This window comes from Pimephales promelas, chromosome 23, assembly GCF_988280905.1.
Source record: "Pimephales promelas chromosome 23, fPimPro1.hap1.1, whole genome shotgun sequence".
Classification (NCBI taxonomy): Eukaryota; Metazoa; Chordata; class Actinopteri; order Cypriniformes; family Leuciscidae; genus Pimephales; species Pimephales promelas.
In genome coordinates, this window is record NC_142791.1 from 18,260,692 (window position 1) to 18,283,079 (window position 22,388).

Below are 22,388 nucleotides of genomic sequence, written 5' to 3' on the forward strand. Positions count from 1 at the left end.
TGTGAGAGAGTGTGAGAACTCACCTTGATGCGTCTGAGAAAATAAAAATATACACTTCAGCTCTCAAAACTACATGGAGTAAACAAAAACAAAGTAAGTCTATTTATGCATCTGCTGCCTTTTGCAGACTATTGCAGTTTATTGCAAAAAAATTGTTTAAAAACAGTTTAAAGTTTAAAATTGCAGTGTAAAGTAGTGGCTTTTTCAGCCACGAACATAACGAAAGGGTAGTGAATTTGCCCAGAGTGTACTGTTGAGTTTTTGAAAAATTTCAAAGCATTTTCCCAAAATATGTGTCAAAATAAGATTTGTCACCAAAAATCATTCCATTTGCTGAAACAAAGAAAAAGTTACGGCCAAGACTAAAAAATACCCCTTAGTTGCTGAAAAAAGCCACAACAGCACATAAGGGTTAATAAGACAAGAAAACTAATTATAGTCAAATTAGTACAGTGCAGTTTACCAATGCTTGATTGCTTATATCATTGCTAAATGTAACAATATTATCAGCCAGCTCTTTATATAAAGTTGGATATAGAAGTATGTCCAGATTTATCTGCATAAACACACTGCACATTTATTATATGGCTAATATCAAATGCTTGATTGCTTGTATCGTCTCAAAATGTAAACTATATTATCACCCAGCTCTAACCTGCTAAATGTGTGATAATAAGGATATTATAAACATTATCACACTTCTCTATAAAGCTGCTTTGAAAGAATGCTTTGTTGTTTATCTGTAGTGAACCTCTGTGTTAGTGTACATTCATGTCGTCATATGTCCATCCATATAGAGAGAGATATTTAGCAGCTGTAGCTTTAGATATGCTGACAGGATCTCTCCTCGATTCTTCTGCTGTTAAACCCTGACTCCTGGCACATAGGTTCCCACAGCAGGTACAGTTACATGTCTTTAATGATTTCATTGTTTCGGTTACATTTTTATACAAAACGATTACACTGGTTACATAAGCAACACTGTCACTAAATCAGTTACAGTTGTGCTACACCTGTTCATTTGTGTTCAGCTAATGCTATCCATAGACACTCAGAGAGGAAGTGTTCAGGAGCATCAGCTGGAGGTCCAGCCAGAGTGATGATGATGATGATGATGATGAGAAGGCAGTTTGATAATGCAGCTATTTAACAGAAGCAGAATGGATAATAAAACCCTGTGCTTTACTTCTGACAGGTAAAGTGAATTGTACAGCCAGACAGCGCTGTGAATGCTCTGTCTGCTTCAATAACAGGAAGCGTAAGTCAAATGCAGACCCGTGAGTCAGTGAGCAGCAAGACATTTAACTGCAACCATTTTAACAAAAGGTGTTTCACAAAACTAAACAATATCAACTTTTTAAAAATCATATTGTCTCCGGTCAATATTTAATTCTTTTCTTAATATTTACACCTAGGAATGAATCAATTCAGGGAATAAAGTCCTCCAAGGCTCTGTAATCTCCCTGTTGAGGCCCGGGAGTTGGCTTTTCCCGCCAGAAATGTCTCCGAATAGACAGGTGGAAGTTCAGCTTCAGTGGCGTTCAGCTCCAGGCCTCTTGCAGAAGCAGGAACATGATAAATGCAAATCAAGAACAGTGTGAGGAATCTGAACACAGCTCGAAGAGTTCAAGCTGCTGGTCCCCTTCACTCCACAACAAATACTGAGACGCTCTCAGCATTCAGAACCATTAACAACAACAAAAAAGATCTGAAATCTTGTACAAAATATCAAAACATTACACAGCTAAATAAGATTCTGGAAAGTCAACTGAAAAGTCCTTTCTTCTTTTTGGTTTTCTTCTCGGCAGCCGCAGAGGACACTGGGGCATGGCGGCGCTCAGCCCAGTCAGGCAGTTTCCTCTTCGCAGGCTGACTCGCAGTCTGTGGAAACATGACCATCAGCCAGTGGTTAATCCTGCTCACAACACCAGCACTGTCAGCATCAGGTGGATCTGGAGCATCTGAACCTCACGCTAATGTGCTAAACCTGGTCCGTCAGAACCAGGCCAGTCTGATTCAACATTCTCAAACTTCAGTTTATATCAACCCTTCAACCCTTTGAAGGTTTCAATCCAATTCATTAATATGTACTCAGCACATCTGCAGGGCCCCGTTGCCATGTTTAGATGTCATGATGAGCTTTCATGTCACCGGAGCTAATGTAGGTTTTTTTCCTGCTGATTACATGTCTAAAAAAATCTGTCACAAGACCTTTTATTTTTTTAGCAATTATTTAGTAAATTCTCCATCTCCTCCACTGACCAGTTCTTAGAAAAGTTAGTTCTGTAATTTACTCAACTTTACCGTCAAGTTGTTCCAAGCCTCTATGAGTTTCTCACAAAAGGGAGGGGAATCAAACAGTTGATGGACCCCATTGACTTCCATAGTATTTGTTAGTTTAGTTTTATTTCATAGTATGGAAGTCAATGGGGTCCATCAACTGTTTGATTACTCACATCCTTCAAAATATCTTCTTTTGTGTTTGGTAAAAGACCGAAACTCACACAGGTTTGGAACAACCCGAAATGAAATGGTACTGTCCGAAGTGTAGAGGAGACAACGAGAAGACAATGGGCAAAGCATTAGAAAGGTTGAAAAAGACCCACACAACAGTTTCACACACAGAAAAGTAGGGGTGCACGATTCAGAAAATGTCACGATTCGATTCGATACCGATTTTTTGTCTCGAGATTCGATTCAAAATCGATTTTCGATTCAAAAACGATTCGCGATTCAAAAAACGATTCGCAGGTCTACATAAATGTAGTTTACTTTTTCCTATGTGATTGATTGCAGTAGACATAATTTAAAAGAAAAGTTTGATATTACTTTATATATGTCTTCATACAAAAATAAAAACTTTTGCAACTAAAAAGTGCGAAGTGCCAAGCTTTGGCCAGCTTTTAAATACATTTAATTCAAGTTTAAAATAAAACTTAAATAAAAAGCTTTTACATTTAGCTTTAAAGTGCTGTAGTCAGATCAAACAAACAATTATGCTAAATGTGGTTTAAGGAGTGGGCCTACTTCAGCTACCAGGTTGACTGTTGAAATGTGAACTCGACTGGGCACATTGAACTTCCTAAAAATATATACTAATTTCATAGAACCCTTGCGAAAATATTTTAAATAGATTTAAAAAAGCCACCGCTACTGGTAACATCTATGGTTAGATTGATTTGATTGATTTTCCAGTGAAGTCGTTCATAGGCGCGTAATTTGCGGGTTTCTCCAGTTAACTAGCAGATCATTTATTTAGGTCGCTATTAAATAAGAGACCTGTTGTTTTTGAAATCAAGCTGAGCGCTCGTGTCCGCTGCAATCAGTGTCATGGATATACAGTGTTCTCTGTCTGTGGCTCGCGTAGTCTTCTCTCGGACGCGCGCTTCAATCTATCGCCGTTGTGGAGACTCCAGTGAAATCACAAAATAAAATGCACACAAACGTGATGAACATATTCGGTTTTGATGAGAGAGAGAAAAAACTATACGAGTGCGGTTTAGAACCCGTAACCTCTGACACGCTTGGCAAAAGATCTACAGAACTCAAACATAAGATCTGCGGATCGATGCATTTATTTACGGGTTGAACAGAGTGGCTGCACAGTTTGACCAGCGGGCGGCAAAAACTTGCAATAACTATTTATCAGACCGGCCCTCGCAGCCTCGAATCCATAGAAACACTACCGGACCACCGGTAAAAGTCCCGACTTACTCGATTGCCACTCCGCCCCTGCACACCATTAAAAAATATAGCCTATGAATCGATTTTTGGAATTCTATGAATCGATTCTGAATCGGTAAAGATTGAATCGCGATTCAAATGTGAATCGATTTTTTTTGCACACCCCTACAGAAAAGGTTCACAAACAAAACGTAAAAATCCCGTAAAAATGTGTGACATCGATGAGACATGTAATCAGTAGCATCTTGAGTTTGCTTATGAGTAACGCTGGCGAACGATCCCGGCTTCATTACGACATGGCATTGATTACAGCTTTTGTTCACACAGCGCGCGTTCAGGGACTTAACATGGCAATGTTACTAGGTCCCCAACCCGGCATTCCCGGGATCAACGCGTGGTGTCAAAGGGGCTTAACAGAGTTCACTGTAAATGCATTATCTTTTATGAAGATCATCGTCATCCACACAGTCACGCAGGGCTGAAGCACAACTAAAACAATGTTCTTCAGCAAAATCCATGCAGTTCTGTTCTTCCGAGTGTGCAGCTTTAAGCCACCACACTGAGCAGACACTGGGCTTGCAGGCTTACATGACGCAGACAGCTGCATCAACAGAGGAAAACCCCGTGCGCCCACCATGGGATTAACATCGCTCACAATTCCTCATAAGCCATTTATGTGTCCCTCCAAACTTCATTTCCTTCCAGCCAGCTCTCCTTATCTCCCTGCCTCCAATCTGTTCAGTCTTCATGTTAAATCATTTGTGCGAGTGAACATCAGGGAGGGTGTGTTTAGAGACGCCCTAATGATCTCGTATCGATCTACAGGCTCGTGTCCCTGCAGGACAAAAGAGCAGTGATGGACGTGCTCTTTAAAGCAGCTCGTGTCACAGCTAATGTCCCTGACACCAGCACACGCTAGACAGCAGCGGCGGAAACTTAATTTTGTCCAGTCTGATCAGCATGGGACAATCTCAGAGTAAAACTGGGAGTTGAAATATGATACACTGGTGATTTGCCAGATGAGAAGTTTATCTATAAATCCTCTTTTTACTATTTTAATTCATTTTATAACTGTATCGTATATATCTTAATTTCTGTTTTCATTTTCCTTGCTTTTATTTTGTGATTACTTTAATTTCTTTCTGTAAAGCACTTTAAAGAACTGCCACAGTGTGAAATGTGCTATACAAATAAACTTGCCTTCCCTTTATTGTTTTTAGAAACAAGGGCCATAAGTATCAACTCTTCCTGATCCTGGCACACCTCCTGCACCCCTGAAGATCAGACGTGAGGCGGAGTGACACAGGTCACAACCTCATGACCTTAATGGCTTTGAGCTTACAATGGGAGGTGTCGGGTAATGGTGCGAGTCAAAGGTCAAGCAGGGGTTAAAGACAGTTGCTCGTGCTAAAGCAGCGGTAGGGCTCATCACTTCAGGGGACGGGGACTCTAGCAGACAGGATTACAGCTAAACCAAGGGCTGGGATTCAGATTACACCCTTAGAAACGTCATTCACCCAAACCATCATCCACATTACAATCAGTCACACAGTGTTCAGAAATTACTGAACAATACTAAAGTTCAAGTGTTTTACACAGTCTATACATATTTCTGGTCATTCTACTAGTCACTTTTTGACAAGAATTTTAAATTTCTTTTATTTTCACAATTTATATATATAAATATATATTCAAAGTTTTATAGTAAAAAACAAACAAACAAATAAATAAATAAATAAATAAATAATGCTGTACCCAATCCTGTTTTGAACACAATACAATTTTCACTCAGTAGCAACGTAGTGAATTCAGATTTTTTAAAATTGTACTTAATAATGATCTATGAAAACAAATGTCATTTTATCTTTATTTTATTTTATGATTAGGACCTTGTCTGGGTTATTTTGTAATAACTGGCTGACTGTACATTATCCCTACTTCAGAGTATCCTAGTCTCATTTAAGTTCACATAATAAAATATCTTACTTTTTTTTTAATACAGAGAAACTAGAAATGTATATTTGTGCAATTTCTATTATTAACAATACATTGTGGAATCAATATTATGACATATGATTACACTTTAAAATAAAAAACTGTTTTCTATATGAATATATTGTAAAAAAAATATATATAGTAAAGTGTAATTTATTCCTGTGATCAAAACTGAATGTACAGTATCATTACTCCAGTCTTCAGTGTCACATGATCCATCACTCAGATATGATTTGCTGATTATAGTCAGTGTTAAACAGTTTCTTTGATGAATAGAAAGTTCAAGAGAGCAGCATTTCTTTCGTAATATTGTCAAAAAACATTTTTGTCTTTTGATTAATTTAATGTGCTCTTTTTTTAAACAGATATCATTTGTAACATTATTATTATCTTAACTAACACCAATTTAAAGCATTGATGAATAAAAGTATTCCTTTTTTTTTTTTTTTTTTACTGTTTGAACTTCTGAACAGTAGTGTATTATTCTTTGAACGCCTATTTATCAAGTCTGTTCTTGAAATTGTACCTTCACAGGGGAATCGCTGAAGAGATCTTGTGTGTCCTTATCCAGTTTGTCCTGGTTCCAGGAGGCCAGAACTATCCCACTGCTCTGAGGACCCGGGTCACGTGACGGCAGACGGACGTCAGCGCTCCAGCAGGGATCGTCCTGTACACAATAATGAAAGATCCGCTTTTCAGACGAAGTCTATCCACACATGCACAGATTTCAGAAATCATGCGTGCATCACATCTATAGAGATATAGAGATTAAGAGTATGGGACTGGACATCAATACACACACACACTAATCATCATTTTAATCTATATAACGTTGCCTCTAAACTATCATGCAGGACAACATTGATCCTGGGACAAACAGAAAAACAAAATCTGTGCAGAAGGAAGACTAGAGATACAAACTAATGAAAGATCATCTCTTCAAATGAAGTCTATCCACATACGCACTGATTTCAGAAATCATGTGCGCACATAAGCAAAAGAGCGGTGATGTCAGTCACCTGCGGCATGGGGATATTGATGAAGAGCTCATCGTCACTCGTGTCCATGACCTCAGACTGGAGCTGTGACTCCTCAAGCACACGTTTAACAGCGGGCCTGTCTGCTTTATCCTACAGCAAAGACACATCTGTTGGCATTTCATCTGAGGAACACCTGCTCATGTGACCATAGAGTGAAACATCCACAAAACCTTTTCTATAAGTCATCACAGATATTATCACAGACTCTAGCAGAGGCTTGTGTGAAAGGTGCATACACTACAGCTGCAGAAGCCAATGACGCCACATCTGGACATGAGGCATGCTGGGATGACGGCTGAGAGAAATAAAGTAATCAGAGACACAGCAGATGTTTGACTTAGCAGGAGAATACTGAGAGACTCTCACAGATGAGGATAGGCCACTGTCACTCTCACCAGACATGGGGGACAAACAGCATGAAGCGTTTAGGAGAAAACGTGCAAGAAATTCTACGCACACATTTTTTTTGTTTTTTTTTTTTGCCACATGGCAGGATTCTGAATCAAAACACTTATGGCAGGCGTTGACCGATCTATGGCCTTATCATGTGAGACCATGCATTTTTCTGGTACATGAATTCTTCATTTCCCTTTTATTAAGAGTGGAGGTCTTAGTAAACCTTTTTTTTTGCACATATCAAACACCATAAATAATACGGCTCAGCACATAGGAAGTGAAAAGAATTGATAAACCCTTAAACATAAATAATAGACAGCAGCAGTAAAAAAAATAAAAAAATATTGATAGTGATATCATTATTAGTTACTCTAACACAGACCTGTGCTGCCCTCTACTGGTGCACCGCCACATCCGCCATAGACATGACACATACATGCAATACATCAAATAAAATATTCAACATATAAAATATTATTTGAATGAAATGCCTGTTTAGTGTAGTGGAGAAACCCACCTGCTCGATCCAGCTGATGTCCTGAGGTGCTTCTGCCTGGAGCTGGTAAACAGCAAGCCTGAGCAGAAAGTTACCGATATCTTCAGGAACACGAGAGCGAATCGCTTTAAAATCACTCAGATCTGTTGAGGAATAAAACAGAAGTAACCAAAAAAGAAGAATTATTCATTAATATGATCTCTTTTAGATTGTGAGTGTGCTGATGTTTTAGAAGCGAGAGTGTGATGATGTGTTTGACCTGAGCAGGCCGGAGTGGAGGCGAGGTGTTTTCTGATGGTGTTGTAGAGGTCCGCTGAGAGTCCAGCTCTGCCCATGTCCACAGCACAGCCCGCCTTCTGTGCCTGAAGCAGATGAGTCTCCACCACAGCCAAGGGCAGCGAGCGCGCGTCTGCCACCTGCCTCTACAAAATACAACATAAGCCCATCACACCACAGCCACGAGCAGCGAGCGCGTCTCTGCCACCTACACAACACAACCCCGTCACACCACAGCCACGAGCGCTCATCTGCCACCTGCCTCTACACAACACAACCCCATCACACCAAAGCCACTTGCAGCGAGTGCACCTCTGCCACCTGCCTCAACACAACATACACACAACACACACAAACCCAACACCACCCCATCACACTACAGCCACGGGCAGTGAGTGCGCTTCTGCATCACACAGTTGCCGCAGATTTGTCGGCTGCACATCCATGATGCGAATCTCCCGTTCCACCACATCCCAAAGATGCTCTATTGGATTGAGATCTGGTGACTGTGGAGGCCATTTGAGTACAGCGAACTCATTGACATGTTCAAGAAACCAGTCTGAGATGATTCCAGCTTTATGACATGGCGCATTATCCTGCTGAAAGTAGCCATCAGAAGTTGGGTACATTGTGGTCATAAAGGGATGGACATGGTCAGCAACAATACTCAGGTAGGCTGTGGCGTTGCAACGATGCTCAATTGGTACCAAGGGGCCCAAAGAGTGCCAAGAAAATATTCCCCACACCATGACACCACCACCACCAGCCTGAACCGTTGATACAAGGCAGGATGGATCCATGCTTTCATGTTGTAGACGCCAAATTCTGACCCTACCATCCGAATGTCGCAGCAGAAATCGAGACTCATCAGACCAGGCAACGTTTTTCCAATCTTCTATTGTCCAATTTCGATGAGCTTGTGCAAATTGTAGCCTCAGTTTCCTGTTCTTAGCTGAAAGGAGTGGCACCCGGTGTGGTCTTCTGCTGCTGTAGCCCATCTGCCTCAAAGTTCGACGTACTGTGCGTTCAGAGATGCTCTTCTGCCCACCTTGGTTGTAACGGGTGGTTATTTGAGTCACTGTTGCCCTTCTATCAGCTCGAACCAGTCTGGCCATTCTCCTCTGACCTCTGGCATGAACAATTTCCGCCCACAGAACTGCCGCTCACTGGATGTTTTTTCTTTTTCGGACCATTCTCTGTAAACCCTAGAGATGGTTGTGCGTGAAAATCCCAGTAGATTAGCAGTTTCTGAAATACTCAGACCAGCCCTTCTGGCACCAACAATCATGCCACGTTCAAAGTCACTCAAATCACCTTTCTTCCCCATACTGATGCTCGGTTTGAACTGCAGGAGATTGTCTTGACCATGTCTACATGCCTAAATGCAGTTGCCGCCATGTGATTGGCTGCTTAGAAATTAAGTGTTAACAAGCAGTTGGACAGGTGTACCTAATAAAGTGGCCGGTGAGTGTATACTGAGCTGCAGGACACATTTGTAAACGACTTTACTCTGACCCTTTGTGTGAGCGGTCTCTTTAACACCGCGTGGTTTATATACATGTTGCTGCTGCTCAGGCTCACATTTATGACACACCCACCAAACAAGAGAAAATGTGCCTCAAACCCCATTACACACCACTTCTAGGAAACATGTCGTTCAATCCAGAAACATTGTGCACCGGTTAGATCTTGAACGTGCCCCAGCTAAACACCACCTCAATCACGCCACGCTCAGATCATCGGCCCGAAATTCATTTGAAAACATGATGATGCAATTAATTGAACAGACAGAGACTCAAGTATATCTTTTGTACAATGAATCTGAAATTAAAACTGCATGCGTAGAGACTCTACTTTGTGTTCAGATGTGACATAATGACTCAATATAGTCTACTAGCCGAGACTCTTCTTTATGTGTACAGATGTGACGTAATGACTCAATATAGTCTACTAGCCGAGACTCTACTTTATGTGTACCGATGTGACGTAATGACTCAATATAGTCTGCTAGCCAAGACTCTTCTTTTTGTGTTCAGATATGACGTAATGACTCAATATAGTCTACTAGCCAAGACTCTTCTTTAGGTGTACAGATGTGACATAATGACTCAATATAGTCTACTAGCCAAGACTCTTCTTTAGGTGTACAGATGTGATGTAATGACTCAATATAGTCTACTAGCCGAGACTCTACTTTATGTGTTCAGATGTGACGTAATGACTCAATATAGCTTATACTAGCCGAGACTCTTCTTTATGTGTACAGATGTGATGTAACTAATGACTCAATTTAGCCTACTAGCCGAGACTCTACTTTATCTGTACAGATGTGACGTAATGACTCAATATAGTCTACTAGCCGAGACTCTATTTTGTGTACAGATGTAACTAATGACTCAATATAGTCTACTAGCCAAGACTCTACTTTGTGTGTACAGATGTGACATAATGACTCAATATAGTCTACTAGCCGAGACTCTATTTTGTGTACAGATGTGATGTAATGACTCAATATAGTCTACTAGCCGAGACTCTACTTTATGTGTACAGATGTGACATAATGACTCAATATAGTCTACTAGCCGAGACTCTATTTTGTGTACAGATGTGACATAATGACTCAATATAGTCTACTAGCCGAGACTCTATTTTGTGTACAGATGTGACATAATGACTCAATATAGTCTACTAGCCAAGACTCTACTTTGTGTACAGATACGACGTAATGACTCAATATAGTCTACTAGCCGAGACTCTACTTTATGTGTACAGATGTGACGTAATGACTCAATATAGTCTACTAGCCGAGACTCTACTTTATGTGTACAGATGTGACGTAATGACTCAATATAGTCTACTAGCCGAGACTCTTCTTTATGTGTACAGATGTGACGTAATGACTCAATATAGTCTACTAGCCAAGACTCTACTTTATGTGTACAGATGTGATGTAACTAATGACTCAATTTAGCCTACTAGCCGAGACTCTACTTTATCTGTACAGATACGACGTAATGACTCAATATAGTCTACTAGCCAAGACTCTACTTTATGTGTACAGATGTGACATAATGACTCAATATAGTCTACTAGCCAAGACTCTACTTTATCTGTACAGATGTGACGTAATGACTCAATATAGTCTACTAGCCGAGACTCTTCTTTATGTGTACAGATGTGACGTAATGACTCAATATAGTCTGCTAGCCGAGACTCTACTTTTACAGATACGACGTAATGACTCAATATAGTCTACTAGCCAAGACTCTTCTTTAGGTGTACAGATGTGACATAATGACTCAATATAGTCTACTAGCAGAAACTCTACTTTATGTGTACAGATGTGATGTAATGACACAATATAGTCTACTAGCCGAGACTCTACTTTGTGTGTATAGATGTGATGTAATGACTCAATATAGTCTACTAGCCGAGACTCTTCTTTATGTGTACAGATGTGATGTAATGACTCAATACATCCTACTAGCCGAGACTCTTCTTTATGTGTACAGATGTGACGTAATGACTCAATATAGTCTACTAGCCAAGACTCTACTTTGTGTACAGATGTGACATAATGACTCAATATAGTCTACTAGCAGAGACTCTACTTTATGTGTACAGATGTGATGTAATGACTCAATATAGCTTATACTAGCCGAGACTCTTCTTTACATGAACAGATGTGATGTAACTAATGACTCAATTTAGCCTACTAGCCGAGACTCTACTTCATCTGTACAGATGTGACGTAATGACTCAATAGTCTACTAGCCGAGACTCTTCTTTATGTATACAGATGTGACATAATGACTCAATATAGTCTACTAGCCGAGACTCTACTTTATGTGTACAGATGTGATGTAATGACTCAATACATCCTACTAGCCGAGACTCTTCTTTATGTGTACAGATGTGATGTAACTAATGACTCAATATAGTCTACTAGCCGAGACTCTTCTTTATGTGTACAGATCTGATGTAATGACTCAATATAGTCTACTAGCCGAGACTCTACTTTATGTGTACCGATGTGATGTAATGACTCAATATAGCTTATACCAGCCGAGACTCTTCTTTATGTGGACAGATGTGATGTAATGACTCAATATAGCTTATACCAGCCGAGACTCTTCTTTATGTGTACAGATGTGATGTAACTAATGACTCAATATATTCTACTAGCCAAGACTCTTCTTTATGTGTTCAGATGTGACATAATGACTCAATATAGTCTACTAGCCAAGACTCTTCTTTATCTGTACAGATGTGACGTAATGACTCAATATAGACTACTAGCCAAGACTCTTCTTTAGTATACAGATGTGACGCAATGACGCAAATACATGCTCGAATCTCCCTTGGAAATCCACCCGTACCCACTGGAATTAAAAACATTATTACAAAATTACCGCTTTGAATCGAGATATGGCAAGCAGAGAGTTTTGAACACTGGTTGGTTGTGTATTTTCTCAAATATGTATTTTGGATAATTTCTAACCCCAAAAAAGCTAAGGACTGCAGCTTTAATTTTGATATTTCTATGGTTCATATCATGAATTCCTATCAACGTTTCAGAATTTGTTAATGTTTTCCAGTCCTATTGCCCTCGATGCATTTTTAGCAACTGCTGCTGCTTCACAATGAAGCCTTTCATCTTCTGCTTTGTACGTTTTTTTTTTTTTTTCGGTCTCATACCAATCATTTTTTTTTTTTATTGTTCCTTTTCACCTTCCTGACATCCTTATTTGCCATTGACCCAGTTACACTGCTACACGACCGAGACTGCACTTAAGGCGAGTAATATGAGGTGAATGTCGTACCATGCTCTTGTGCTCCACCTGGAACAGCCTGTATGTGACGGAGACGCTGTCTGGCAGAAGCTGGCCCACAGACCCTACGCCTGCTGTCTGGACGGGTTGAGTCGGGCTGGAGGAAACATCCGCCTGATTCACAGAACAACTCATTATCATTACCATAATCATACAGTGTCACACTTCATCCTAAAAATGATAAATCAGGCCCTGAGCCAGTAACATCCACTATGAAATGTATGGGCAAAAATTTGGTGGCATTAAAGCTACAATATGTAATTTTTTTCACCTTTTACAATAACAAAGGCATAGGTTGATGACACAAAACATTTTGGTATTTTGGTCTAGGAACGGCATTATAATCGTTTATCGCAATAATTTCTTGGACAATTTATCGTCCAGCAAAATCTGTTATCGTGACAGGCCTAGTCTACACCAACACACTAAACTGCATTTGAGTGTGTTGAAAGTTATGTTATTCTACGTGTTAGTTTGTTGTCTGTATGAGACTAGCAGTGAGAGCTAGATCAACATTAAAATAACATACTGATCATATTCTAACATTTCATTATGTTGAACTATAAAATTGATTAGTTTCATGTACATTTGCTCACCTGTCTAATAAAGTACATGCAACACTCTTGACAGAGATGCCACTCAGTCAAAACGTCACTGTCAAGTTGAAGTTAGTCGCGGACATGGAGCTTTTGGGATGTCAAATTATATTGATCCTCATTTTAATCCTCTTTTTGTCTCAAAGTCTGCTTGCCATGGTCCAAAATGTTTGAACAAAACAACAACAGCATGAGTGCGCCACTAGGCGTAACCCAGCTGTCCACATCTGGTGACTATGGCAGTACGAGCGGAAACCGAGGGTAATCAACTAAACAAAATATATAACACTGGCCTAGTGGCTTTCGGATATTTTACTGCAAAATTATTACATAGTGCACCTATGTACTAGCATAAAATACCCCCAAGACTAGACTATGCACTCCCATGTTTACTGCTAATATGTTTGAGGTATGGCTTTAGGAGTAAAGTTAGGGCTCAGGTTATAGTAAGGGGTTAGGTTTATAGGGTGTTAAGAGTCACTACAACTGTTATTTAAATGCAAGTACTTTAAATATAATTAAAAATGCACAGACATGTGCGTAATTAGTAAGTATATTAAATCTAATGGTTTATTAGTAGTAGTTAAGGACACCTAAAATAAAGTGTGACCTACAGTCATTATTTTTCCACATTAAACTATCAATGTTTTTGCACACGGTTCAAAAGTTTGGGATCACATTTTTAAAGAAATTAGTCATTTTATTCAGCAAGGATACATTATGTTGCATCAAAAAAAGAAGCATAAAACAATGCAGGCTTGGTGATCATAAGAAAAGTCTTTCAAAACAAAACTTATTGATGCCAAACTTTTGAAGAGTAGTGCCCAATATGCAGTGTTTACCTGTGTGCTAGTGTGCAGTACCTGTAAGCTGTGTGTCTGACAGAATCGAGCGATGACCTCTATAAGAGGCGTGAGCACGGACGCTTTGGCCTCTGAAACACCGTCCACCTGCTTCAAGCTGGATGTTGAGCGCGGCCTGCCAAATAAAATCCACATGAAGCCTCAAAATATGACACATGACAAGCATGTCTGCCAAAGTTTAACATCACCACCTTATAACACTGTTTTATTTATTCTTTTAAATCACAGTACAAATTTGACGGTCACATAAAATGGTCCATTGTTTACGGTCAATAGCATAGCGATGTGTGAAGCACAGCTCACACAAAAGGCTCTATCAATCCAAGCAGCTTTCTCTTGGTCAGCTCGGCATATTCAAGTGTCAAAAGAGCGAAATCTGCATCATCTGGAAGTTCTCACTTCAATAAAAAACTCCCAATGGCACAGATTCCCATTCGAGTGACTGGATACTACACTATCCTACATTATTCCAAAGGCCATCAAACTCTTTCCTTCTAGAAAAATTAAGAAATTACCTTAATTTTGCCATGTCCAACAGGATCTTATTGGTCGCCAGTAGAGCTGGTGGGATGTCTCTGAGACTAGCTAACTTCTGACGCTCAGACACCAGCAGACCGTACAGTTCAGACTGCAAAAACAGAAGAAACAAGAAAGAGAATAAAAAACAGATTCTGGCTGTTGTTTCCAGAGATGTGTGCTGCAGAAATCAGAAGGATTGATAAATGTCAGCACTGGGCTCATCCTCACTCTGTGGCAGAGCTGCTTTGTGACCCTGGACCATATATTTACGATACGGTAAGAAATTTACAAAATATCTTCATCGAACATGATCTTTACTGAAAGGGTTAGTTCATCCCAAAATGAAAACTCTGTCAGTTAATCTTTGGAACATAAATTAAGATATTTTAGATTAAATCTGAGATATTTTGATTAAACTCCTCTATAGGCTTCTTAAAGGTCCCGTTCTTCATGATCCCATGTTTTAAACTTTAGTTAGTGTGTAATGTTGTTGGAGTATAAATTGTTGTATAAATAATATCTGTAAAATTATAAAGCTCAAAGTTCAATGCCAAGCGAGATATTTTATTTAACAGAAGTAGCCTACATCGTTTGGACTACATCCCTTCTACATCCTTCTTTAATGACGTCAGTAGAACAGTTTTTTGACTAACGTCCGCCCACAGGAATGCTCCCTCAACTTGCACACTTCTTATAACTTACTGTTTACTCAGCTCTTACGGTGATTTTCTGAAGTAAAACTGACACTTCATCTTTTGTGTGATGTACAATAAACATTAAACTCATCAGTATATGTTTGATCATCATTCGGACCTGGTCCGAAACAGCAGACTTGTAGGCTATTAATAAATAATGGATAATAATAATAATAATTCATTACATTTATATAGCGCTTTTCTGGACACTCAAAGCGCTTTAGATAGAAGGGGGAATCTCCTCAACCACCACCAATGTGCAGAATCCACCTGGATGATACGACGGTAGCCATATTGCGCCAGAAAACCCACCACACACCAGCTTACTGGTGGAGAGGAGGCAGAGTGATGAAGCCAATTGGTATATATGGGGATGATTAGGAGACCATGATGGACAGAGGCCACTGGGCAAAAAAGAGGTTACACCCCTACTCTTTCGAAAGACATCCTGGGATTTTTTGTGACCACAGAGAGTCTAAACTACTAAACTATACTGTTCCATCTCTATACAGCACTCTGGCATTATTGTCCGACTCAAAATGAACACCGTTACTGAGAGTTTCTGATATTATCATCATTCTGTGAGATGAAACTGTCCTGAAAGACTGAGCACGAGCTCATGAAGCTCCGCCCCCTGTGCCGGCAGCAGCAGCTTATTTGCATTTAAAGGGCACACACTAAAACAGCGCGTTTTTCTGAGACCCAAAAAATGACAATTTAAACATGCTGTAAAAAATGATCTGTGGGGGCATAATATGGGACCTTTAAGGGATCTAAACTGGCTGGCCCAAAAGTTATGAAAGACATCGTTAAAATAGTCTAAATGACTACAGTGGCTCAATCTTAAAGGGTTGGTTTGGTATTTTACACTTAAAGCCCTGTTTTAACATAGTTTCTGGTGAAATTGAACGGTAAAGATTGAAATTTGGATAAATGCTGCTGTACCGAGAATTTTAGGTTTCTGTGTTAGCACCCCCTCACCTACACAATGGTCGTCTATGTGTAATGGAACAATTATACATTAAACGCATTAAACTTTAGTTTACAAAGATGTGAAACTCACCGAGTTGTCTGGGGTGTTCACTGATATGCTCACACAACAGGTTTTTGCTTTCCAACAGGGTTTATTGCAGTTTTTGAAACTTTTTATGCGTTTTAAGAATGATTGTTCAAGTGCACATAGATGACCATTGTGTAGGTGGGGGAGTGCTAACACAGAAACCTAAAATTCTCGGGACAGCAGCAATTTCAATCTTAACCTTTCTATTTCATCAGAAACGACCTTAAAACAGGGCTTTAAGCATAAAATACTGAACTAACCCTTTAAGTTTCAGATGACGAGAATACTTTGTACGCAAAAAAACAAACAAAAATAATGAGTTTATTCAACTATTCATTTCCTTTCGCTCTCAGATTTAATCAAAAATATCTTATTTTGTGTTATGAAGATGAACGAAAGTCTTACAGAGAGCCATTACTGACAGAGGTTTATTTTTTGGGGTGAACAATCCCTTTAATATCCTAATGCTTCGTCCTTCGATCCTAATCCTAAAAATCGATAATTTAAACCCATACAATGTATTGTTGGCTATTGCCACAAATATACATGCGCGACTTGAGACTGGTTTTGTGGTCCAGGGTCACATTTACATTCAGTACCTGTAGCTGGATCTCTTTAGCAGAGACCGCTGGAGTTTGGGCTCGGACATCAGTGCGGATCTGGGTTGATCTGGCAGCTGATCTGTTAACATATTAAATAACATAATGCCAAGACATTTTGTGACATGACACAGTAAGTGGAACAAACCTCTGAACAACATACTCAAACCATAATCAAAGAAAAATGCTAATTTGGAGGCAAAATTTCAGTAAATATTTATGTATAATTCATACCTTGAGGATAAGACTGCTTTCTCCACCATCTGAGGCATGTCAACTCCAGATCTGACCTTTGACCTCTGAAAAGAAGCAAGAGAGGGCTGCAAAAAACAATAAAATCAAGCATTTAAAAGTCAAACTGTTCATTCAAAGGAAGATTTCAGCATTGATACTGACCCGACTCATGAGATCTGGCTGTGGGTCAGAAGCAGTAAACCCAACATGAGCTGGATCTGCCTTTCTCCTGCAAAGACACACAAGGAATACAGTGAAGAACGCAAACATAGATCATTGAGCAACGCTAGTTTACCTGGCAGGAAAATGTCCAGTGCCTGCTATTCTGCAATGTTACAAAAGAACACCTTTCACAGTGTCCAATGAAGTACGTCACAAAAAATAAAAGCCAATACATTGTTAATCACTGAAGATTAAATACACAAGAAAACTTTCATTAGATGTAAGCTATGTATTAGATTGAATGCACTGGAATCTGTGAGCAAAATAAGCTAAAAACTGTCCACAACCCTCTCAGGTTTGCCACGTGGACCCAGTGTGTCCTTGCCTACACAGCACGTGTGTTTAGAGGCCTGCATTTCAGCCCGAGCCCGACGGGCCCCGACTTATTTACACTCCTCGGGCCGGGCTTCGGGCCAATTTTAACGTCATAGTTCACACGCGGGCCAGGCATCGGCCCTGTTTTAGGCTTATCTTTTTTATAGCCTATTTTAGATATTAATTAAAATAAAATATGAGAAGATGACTATTGAAAAGCAAACATAGAAAGACGTTTTATAGACGAATCCGGCGAAACTACCGGAAGTAAGCGGGCGCCATTACTGAGCTGTTGCTGGGTAGCGTTGCGCCATGGCCTTCTATTGTTTTATTTGCAACTTGCGTCCACTGGAATAAACAGCTCGAGATTTACGACTGACACTAACGTTACAACGTTAGCCCTTGTATAATGTCGAGTGGGTAAACAGTTTCTGTTATAAATTGTTTCAATGGTGGCAGTAAAATTTAAATTTTGAAGAGAAAACATTGTGAATACCCCGGTCGACTGCCCCTGTCTGGAGCCGTACGGTAAACACAGATTTCCTGGGCGAGTACAAGACACGGACATTCGCGTATAATAACAATTATTCAATGACATAAGTAAAAAAATATAATAAATGTGTGATATAGTGATCAGCAAAATCTCCTCTCTTATTATTTTTTCTATTCAATTTACATGCTATGGTCATTAAATGGCTTTCCTGAGCTGAATGTAACGTTATGTGACACAATTGTTCTCCTGCTGTTATATTGACCTCTTTCCATGGTTTAAAAACAGTAGTTGGTCGATATTGTGTATACTTTCTAGCTGTAACGTTACCTTACCCATGCCCGTTGCAATGTAAAAATGAGATAAATAATGGACACAAATGAAAAACATGAAATTGTTTATTTGATTTCATTTATTTATTTATTTATTGTTGCCAAATGGACAGATCTTTTTTTTAGTTTCCTCGGTAGCAAACGTTAGCCTAGCTTGCTTGCCAAGCTATTTTCATAAATAATCTGTAAGATCGTTTGTACCTTCATCTGTGACTGGAGGCCAATGTCTAACATCATCAACCCAACAAGTCTGCCTGGCTGTAGCTGTCATCAAGGATGCGTTATCACCTTATCTCCGAGGTTTGTTTACATACCGGTGCATATGTCTATGCCGGTGTAACAGCTCAGTAATGGCGTCGCCACAAGATGGCAGCCTACACAAGAACGCTCGTCGGATTCGTCTATAACCTATCATACTGACATATATGACTCACGCACACGCGCACACAGGTTTCCCGGCGGTGCGATCCGCACGACCAGCTTGTTCTGTGTTTAGTGTCCCGCCAGCAGCAGAAGTAGTGAGCGTGACTGTACGACTGGATTAAAACTTTCCACAGTGGATGCTGTGCTTTTTCTGCACGATGCTCTGTAAGAGACTGTTTTTAGCCATGTTAGGGGGTTGTCTTGTTGTTTTTTCTTTGATTGGACTTTAATTTCATGAGTCTGTTGGAAACTATTGGAAATACGAATGGCCATGTTCTGTAGTGAAGACTTGATTTTTGAGGTAAGATAACCTGCATGTTTGTTTTTAATGTAATTTATTTGATTTGTTTAGATTGCAACGCATTCTCTGTATTTTATTGTATTGTAAATGCATACGAGCGCTATTGCGACTGAGCAGCAGAGCAGTTAGCCTCAGCTTTTCAAAAATGACAATAAACGTTTGAACAAACGTTTAAACTAACGTTAACTGTCTGTGTGATATGCTTAAGTGGTTTTATATCTATGGATTTTATTGTAGCCAAGTAAAGTGTTGATTTGAGAGGCTATAAATGGATCAAACATGTTTAACTCGCTGTCGGGTGCTTGGTCGTCATAAAAAAATAAAATAAAAAGAAACATTTGTTAATTAACTTTATAAAGAAATGAAAATAAACTAAACGGTAAATACTTTGCCACTGAGGACAAAACATCTGTTTATGACTGCAACATAGGGCAGTAAGGTGGGGTTTTTTTTTTAAATAAACGGGCTCGGGTCAGACTCGGGCTGATCATTCTGATGAGCTATCGGACACGGGCCGGGCTAGGGCCTGGACGTCTTGGGCCAGGGCCGGGCTAGGGCCTAGATTTGAGGCCTGTGCAGGGCTCTACGTGTGTTTGTGTCTGATGATGGGGTGTGTCTTACCTCGGTACGGAACTGACTCTGATGAACAGATCCCTGTTGGGCTGCAGCAGGAGTTGCCTGTGCCTCTCATCTTCAGCTGTACTCAGCCATGACCTGCCCTACTCAAGCATTCACAAACATGGCAATCATCTGAATGAATATAGCATGTTTTTTTTCCACAAGAGTGTGCACTGAAAACATTGTTGAAAATATGTAAGTCTGTAATAATTCTAACAAATACTTTAAGTGTATTGGGCACCTAAAAATCCCCCTATTTATATTTTAACATAAATACCACCATCATGAGAGGCAGTTTTATAGATTTGCATGCATCCAGACCAATGCGGAGTTCATGCTGCCGCCAATAAAAGTGCTGAAATTACCGTCCAATGAACGTTTTTTTCTCTTTTCCCTTGGCTGAAATTGCAGTCCCACCTTTCTCCCCTTCTAGCGACGCACCCTTAAAACATGTTTACTTAAAGTTATACAAGTAACCTTGAGTTTGAGTACCTTGGGTGTGAGTTTACAGAGAGTGGTGAATTTGTTGTGGCCTGTGGCTTCTATCAGATATTTCTCAGCAAGCAGTTCTCTGCTGAGAGCTTTCCACCAGGTGTCTGAGATGTCCCTGCCGATGCCGAACAGAGAGTGCTTCCGAAAGCGATCGGGAACCCGCTGAGAGTTCTGGAGGAGAGAAGACATATTCATTTGTAGTTCTGACTTTAAAAACTCATGTTTGAAAGATCAAGGCCTCATAGACGTATTATAAAAGATATAATTTTTTTCCTTTTGCATCCCTTCATGGAAATATCTTGAGAACCTACTTGGTAAAACTTTACTTGAAGTGGTGTGCACAAGACTGAAATGACACCTTCATAATCATGATGACACATTACATAAATATGAAGGAAGTTTTATGCATGTTTAAGACAACTGTCATTAAGTGTCTTTCACTCAATTATGGCAGTTTTAATGTAAATATGACATTGTTTGAGATGTCTTTGTCATGAAAACTTGACATTAGTAAGACAACACAACCTGTCATAAACATGTCATACAAATGACATAGCAGATTAATTATCAAACTTAAGAAAGCACTTAGCTTTATGGGTAAACATTACATTGAACTGTCAGGTGGTTGGTTTTGACATTGGCTGTCATGAGGCCATTATAAGATTTTAATGACAAATTCAGTTTGTACCACTAGCTGAGTTCAAGAAAAATATTCAAGACAAAGTTATAATGGCATCATGACAGCGAATGGCATAACCAACTATAGGACAGTTTAATGTAATGTTACCCCATTAAGCTAAGTGGTTTCTCAAGTTTGATAATTAATCTGCTATGTCATGTTTATGACATATTTATGACAATTTGACAGGTGACATTGACAGGTTATGATGTATTGGTTTATGTTGTCATAAAGGCATCTCAAATAATGTCATATTTGCATTAAAATGTCATAATTGAGCGAATGACACTTAATGACAGTTGTCATAAACATGCATACAACCTGCTTCATATTCATGACGTGTGTCATGTCATGATTATGAAGGTGTCATCACGTCATGTAAGTCTAATGCACATCCCTTCAAGTAAAGTGTTACCAAATACTTTTTGGATTAGTTATTGATTTTAACTAAGTGACATAAAACAAACTTGACCAAATTCTGAGGCCCAGGGTTTGGTTCTACATGTTAAGGGGTGTATGTGTGTGTGACGTACCGAGCCCCGCAGGAAGAGGATGGGCGCTGTGATGCCAAACCTCTCATCCATTGTGCTGACAGCCTTCATCAGCTGATAGGCACACGAGCCAAAATCCTGCAGGCCCCCCTCTGGATTGCCTCTGTCCACACTGACAGCACAACACCATAAAGCATGAACTATCAGAGCGGTCTGAAGACACAAAGAGCAGATCCACTCACCCTGTCCTGCAGTTATCACAACACTCACTGCTACCCAGAATTCCCGACGTCACTTTCCTCAGGCGCTTGTCCTCAAAATGACACAAAATCAACCTACGATACAATTCACACAACCTTTACATTACAAAAATCACGTTTTAAAAGGGTTGTAAGTGTTAAAGTTAATTTGATACTTTAGGGTCTAAATGAAAAGTTTGTAGTATACTTGAAATAAAAGTTCATCAGTATTGCAAGAAAACACTAAAAACAAACAGTCAAAAACAGCTCTGTTTTCAGCACGCCTTTTCAGTGCATATGGCTTAAATGATAATGAGCTTTGCTCACTCCGCCTCTCTGTTCTTTGGTGCTTTGACACAACGCATATGGAATGTTGCCTTGACAACAGTTTAGGGTATATTTCAGAGAGCGAATGGCAGCAGGAGTCTCTGAGGACACATCAGTACAACCGTGCAAAACTCAACCATTGCAACTTCAGCAGTTCGAATTTAGGATTTATCA

The 22,388-nt window shown here is 39.7% G+C and overlaps 1 protein-coding gene across 5 annotated transcripts in view; it reads right to left on the reverse strand.

Annotated features, from left to right (window-relative positions):
• Nucleotides 1–214: 214 nt before the first annotated feature.
• The window catches only part of wrn (WRN RecQ like helicase), a 70,752-nt gene continuing 48,578 nt past the window's right edge, over nucleotides 215–22,388 (reverse strand). For 3 of the 5 annotated variants that reach the window (XM_089126333.1, XM_039677621.2, XM_089126336.1), the window contains 15 exons: nucleotides 21,891–21,983; nucleotides 21,691–21,820; nucleotides 20,479–20,649; nucleotides 19,990–20,087; nucleotides 17,448–17,514; nucleotides 17,286–17,371; nucleotides 17,052–17,133; nucleotides 14,694–14,806; nucleotides 14,179–14,293; nucleotides 12,711–12,833; nucleotides 7,871–8,033; nucleotides 7,633–7,754; nucleotides 6,699–6,809; nucleotides 6,206–6,346; nucleotides 215–1,881 (listed from right to left, as the gene is read on the reverse strand). In XM_089126333.1, coding sequence (XP_088982459.1) covers nucleotides 1,765–1,881; nucleotides 6,206–6,346; nucleotides 6,699–6,809; nucleotides 7,633–7,754; nucleotides 7,871–8,033; nucleotides 12,711–12,833; nucleotides 14,179–14,293; nucleotides 14,694–14,806; nucleotides 17,052–17,133; nucleotides 17,286–17,371; nucleotides 17,448–17,514; nucleotides 19,990–20,087; nucleotides 20,479–20,649; nucleotides 21,691–21,820; nucleotides 21,891–21,983 — 1,732 coding nt within the window. In that variant the 3' untranslated portion in view covers nucleotides 215–1,764. The remainder of the gene's footprint in view (nucleotides 1,882–6,205; nucleotides 6,347–6,698; nucleotides 6,810–7,632; nucleotides 7,755–7,870; nucleotides 8,034–12,710; nucleotides 12,834–14,178; nucleotides 14,294–14,693; nucleotides 14,807–17,051; nucleotides 17,134–17,285; nucleotides 17,372–17,447; nucleotides 17,515–19,989; nucleotides 20,088–20,478; nucleotides 20,650–21,690; nucleotides 21,821–21,890; nucleotides 21,984–22,388) is intronic. The other 2 variants (XM_089126334.1, XM_089126335.1) reach the window with 2 other exon arrangements.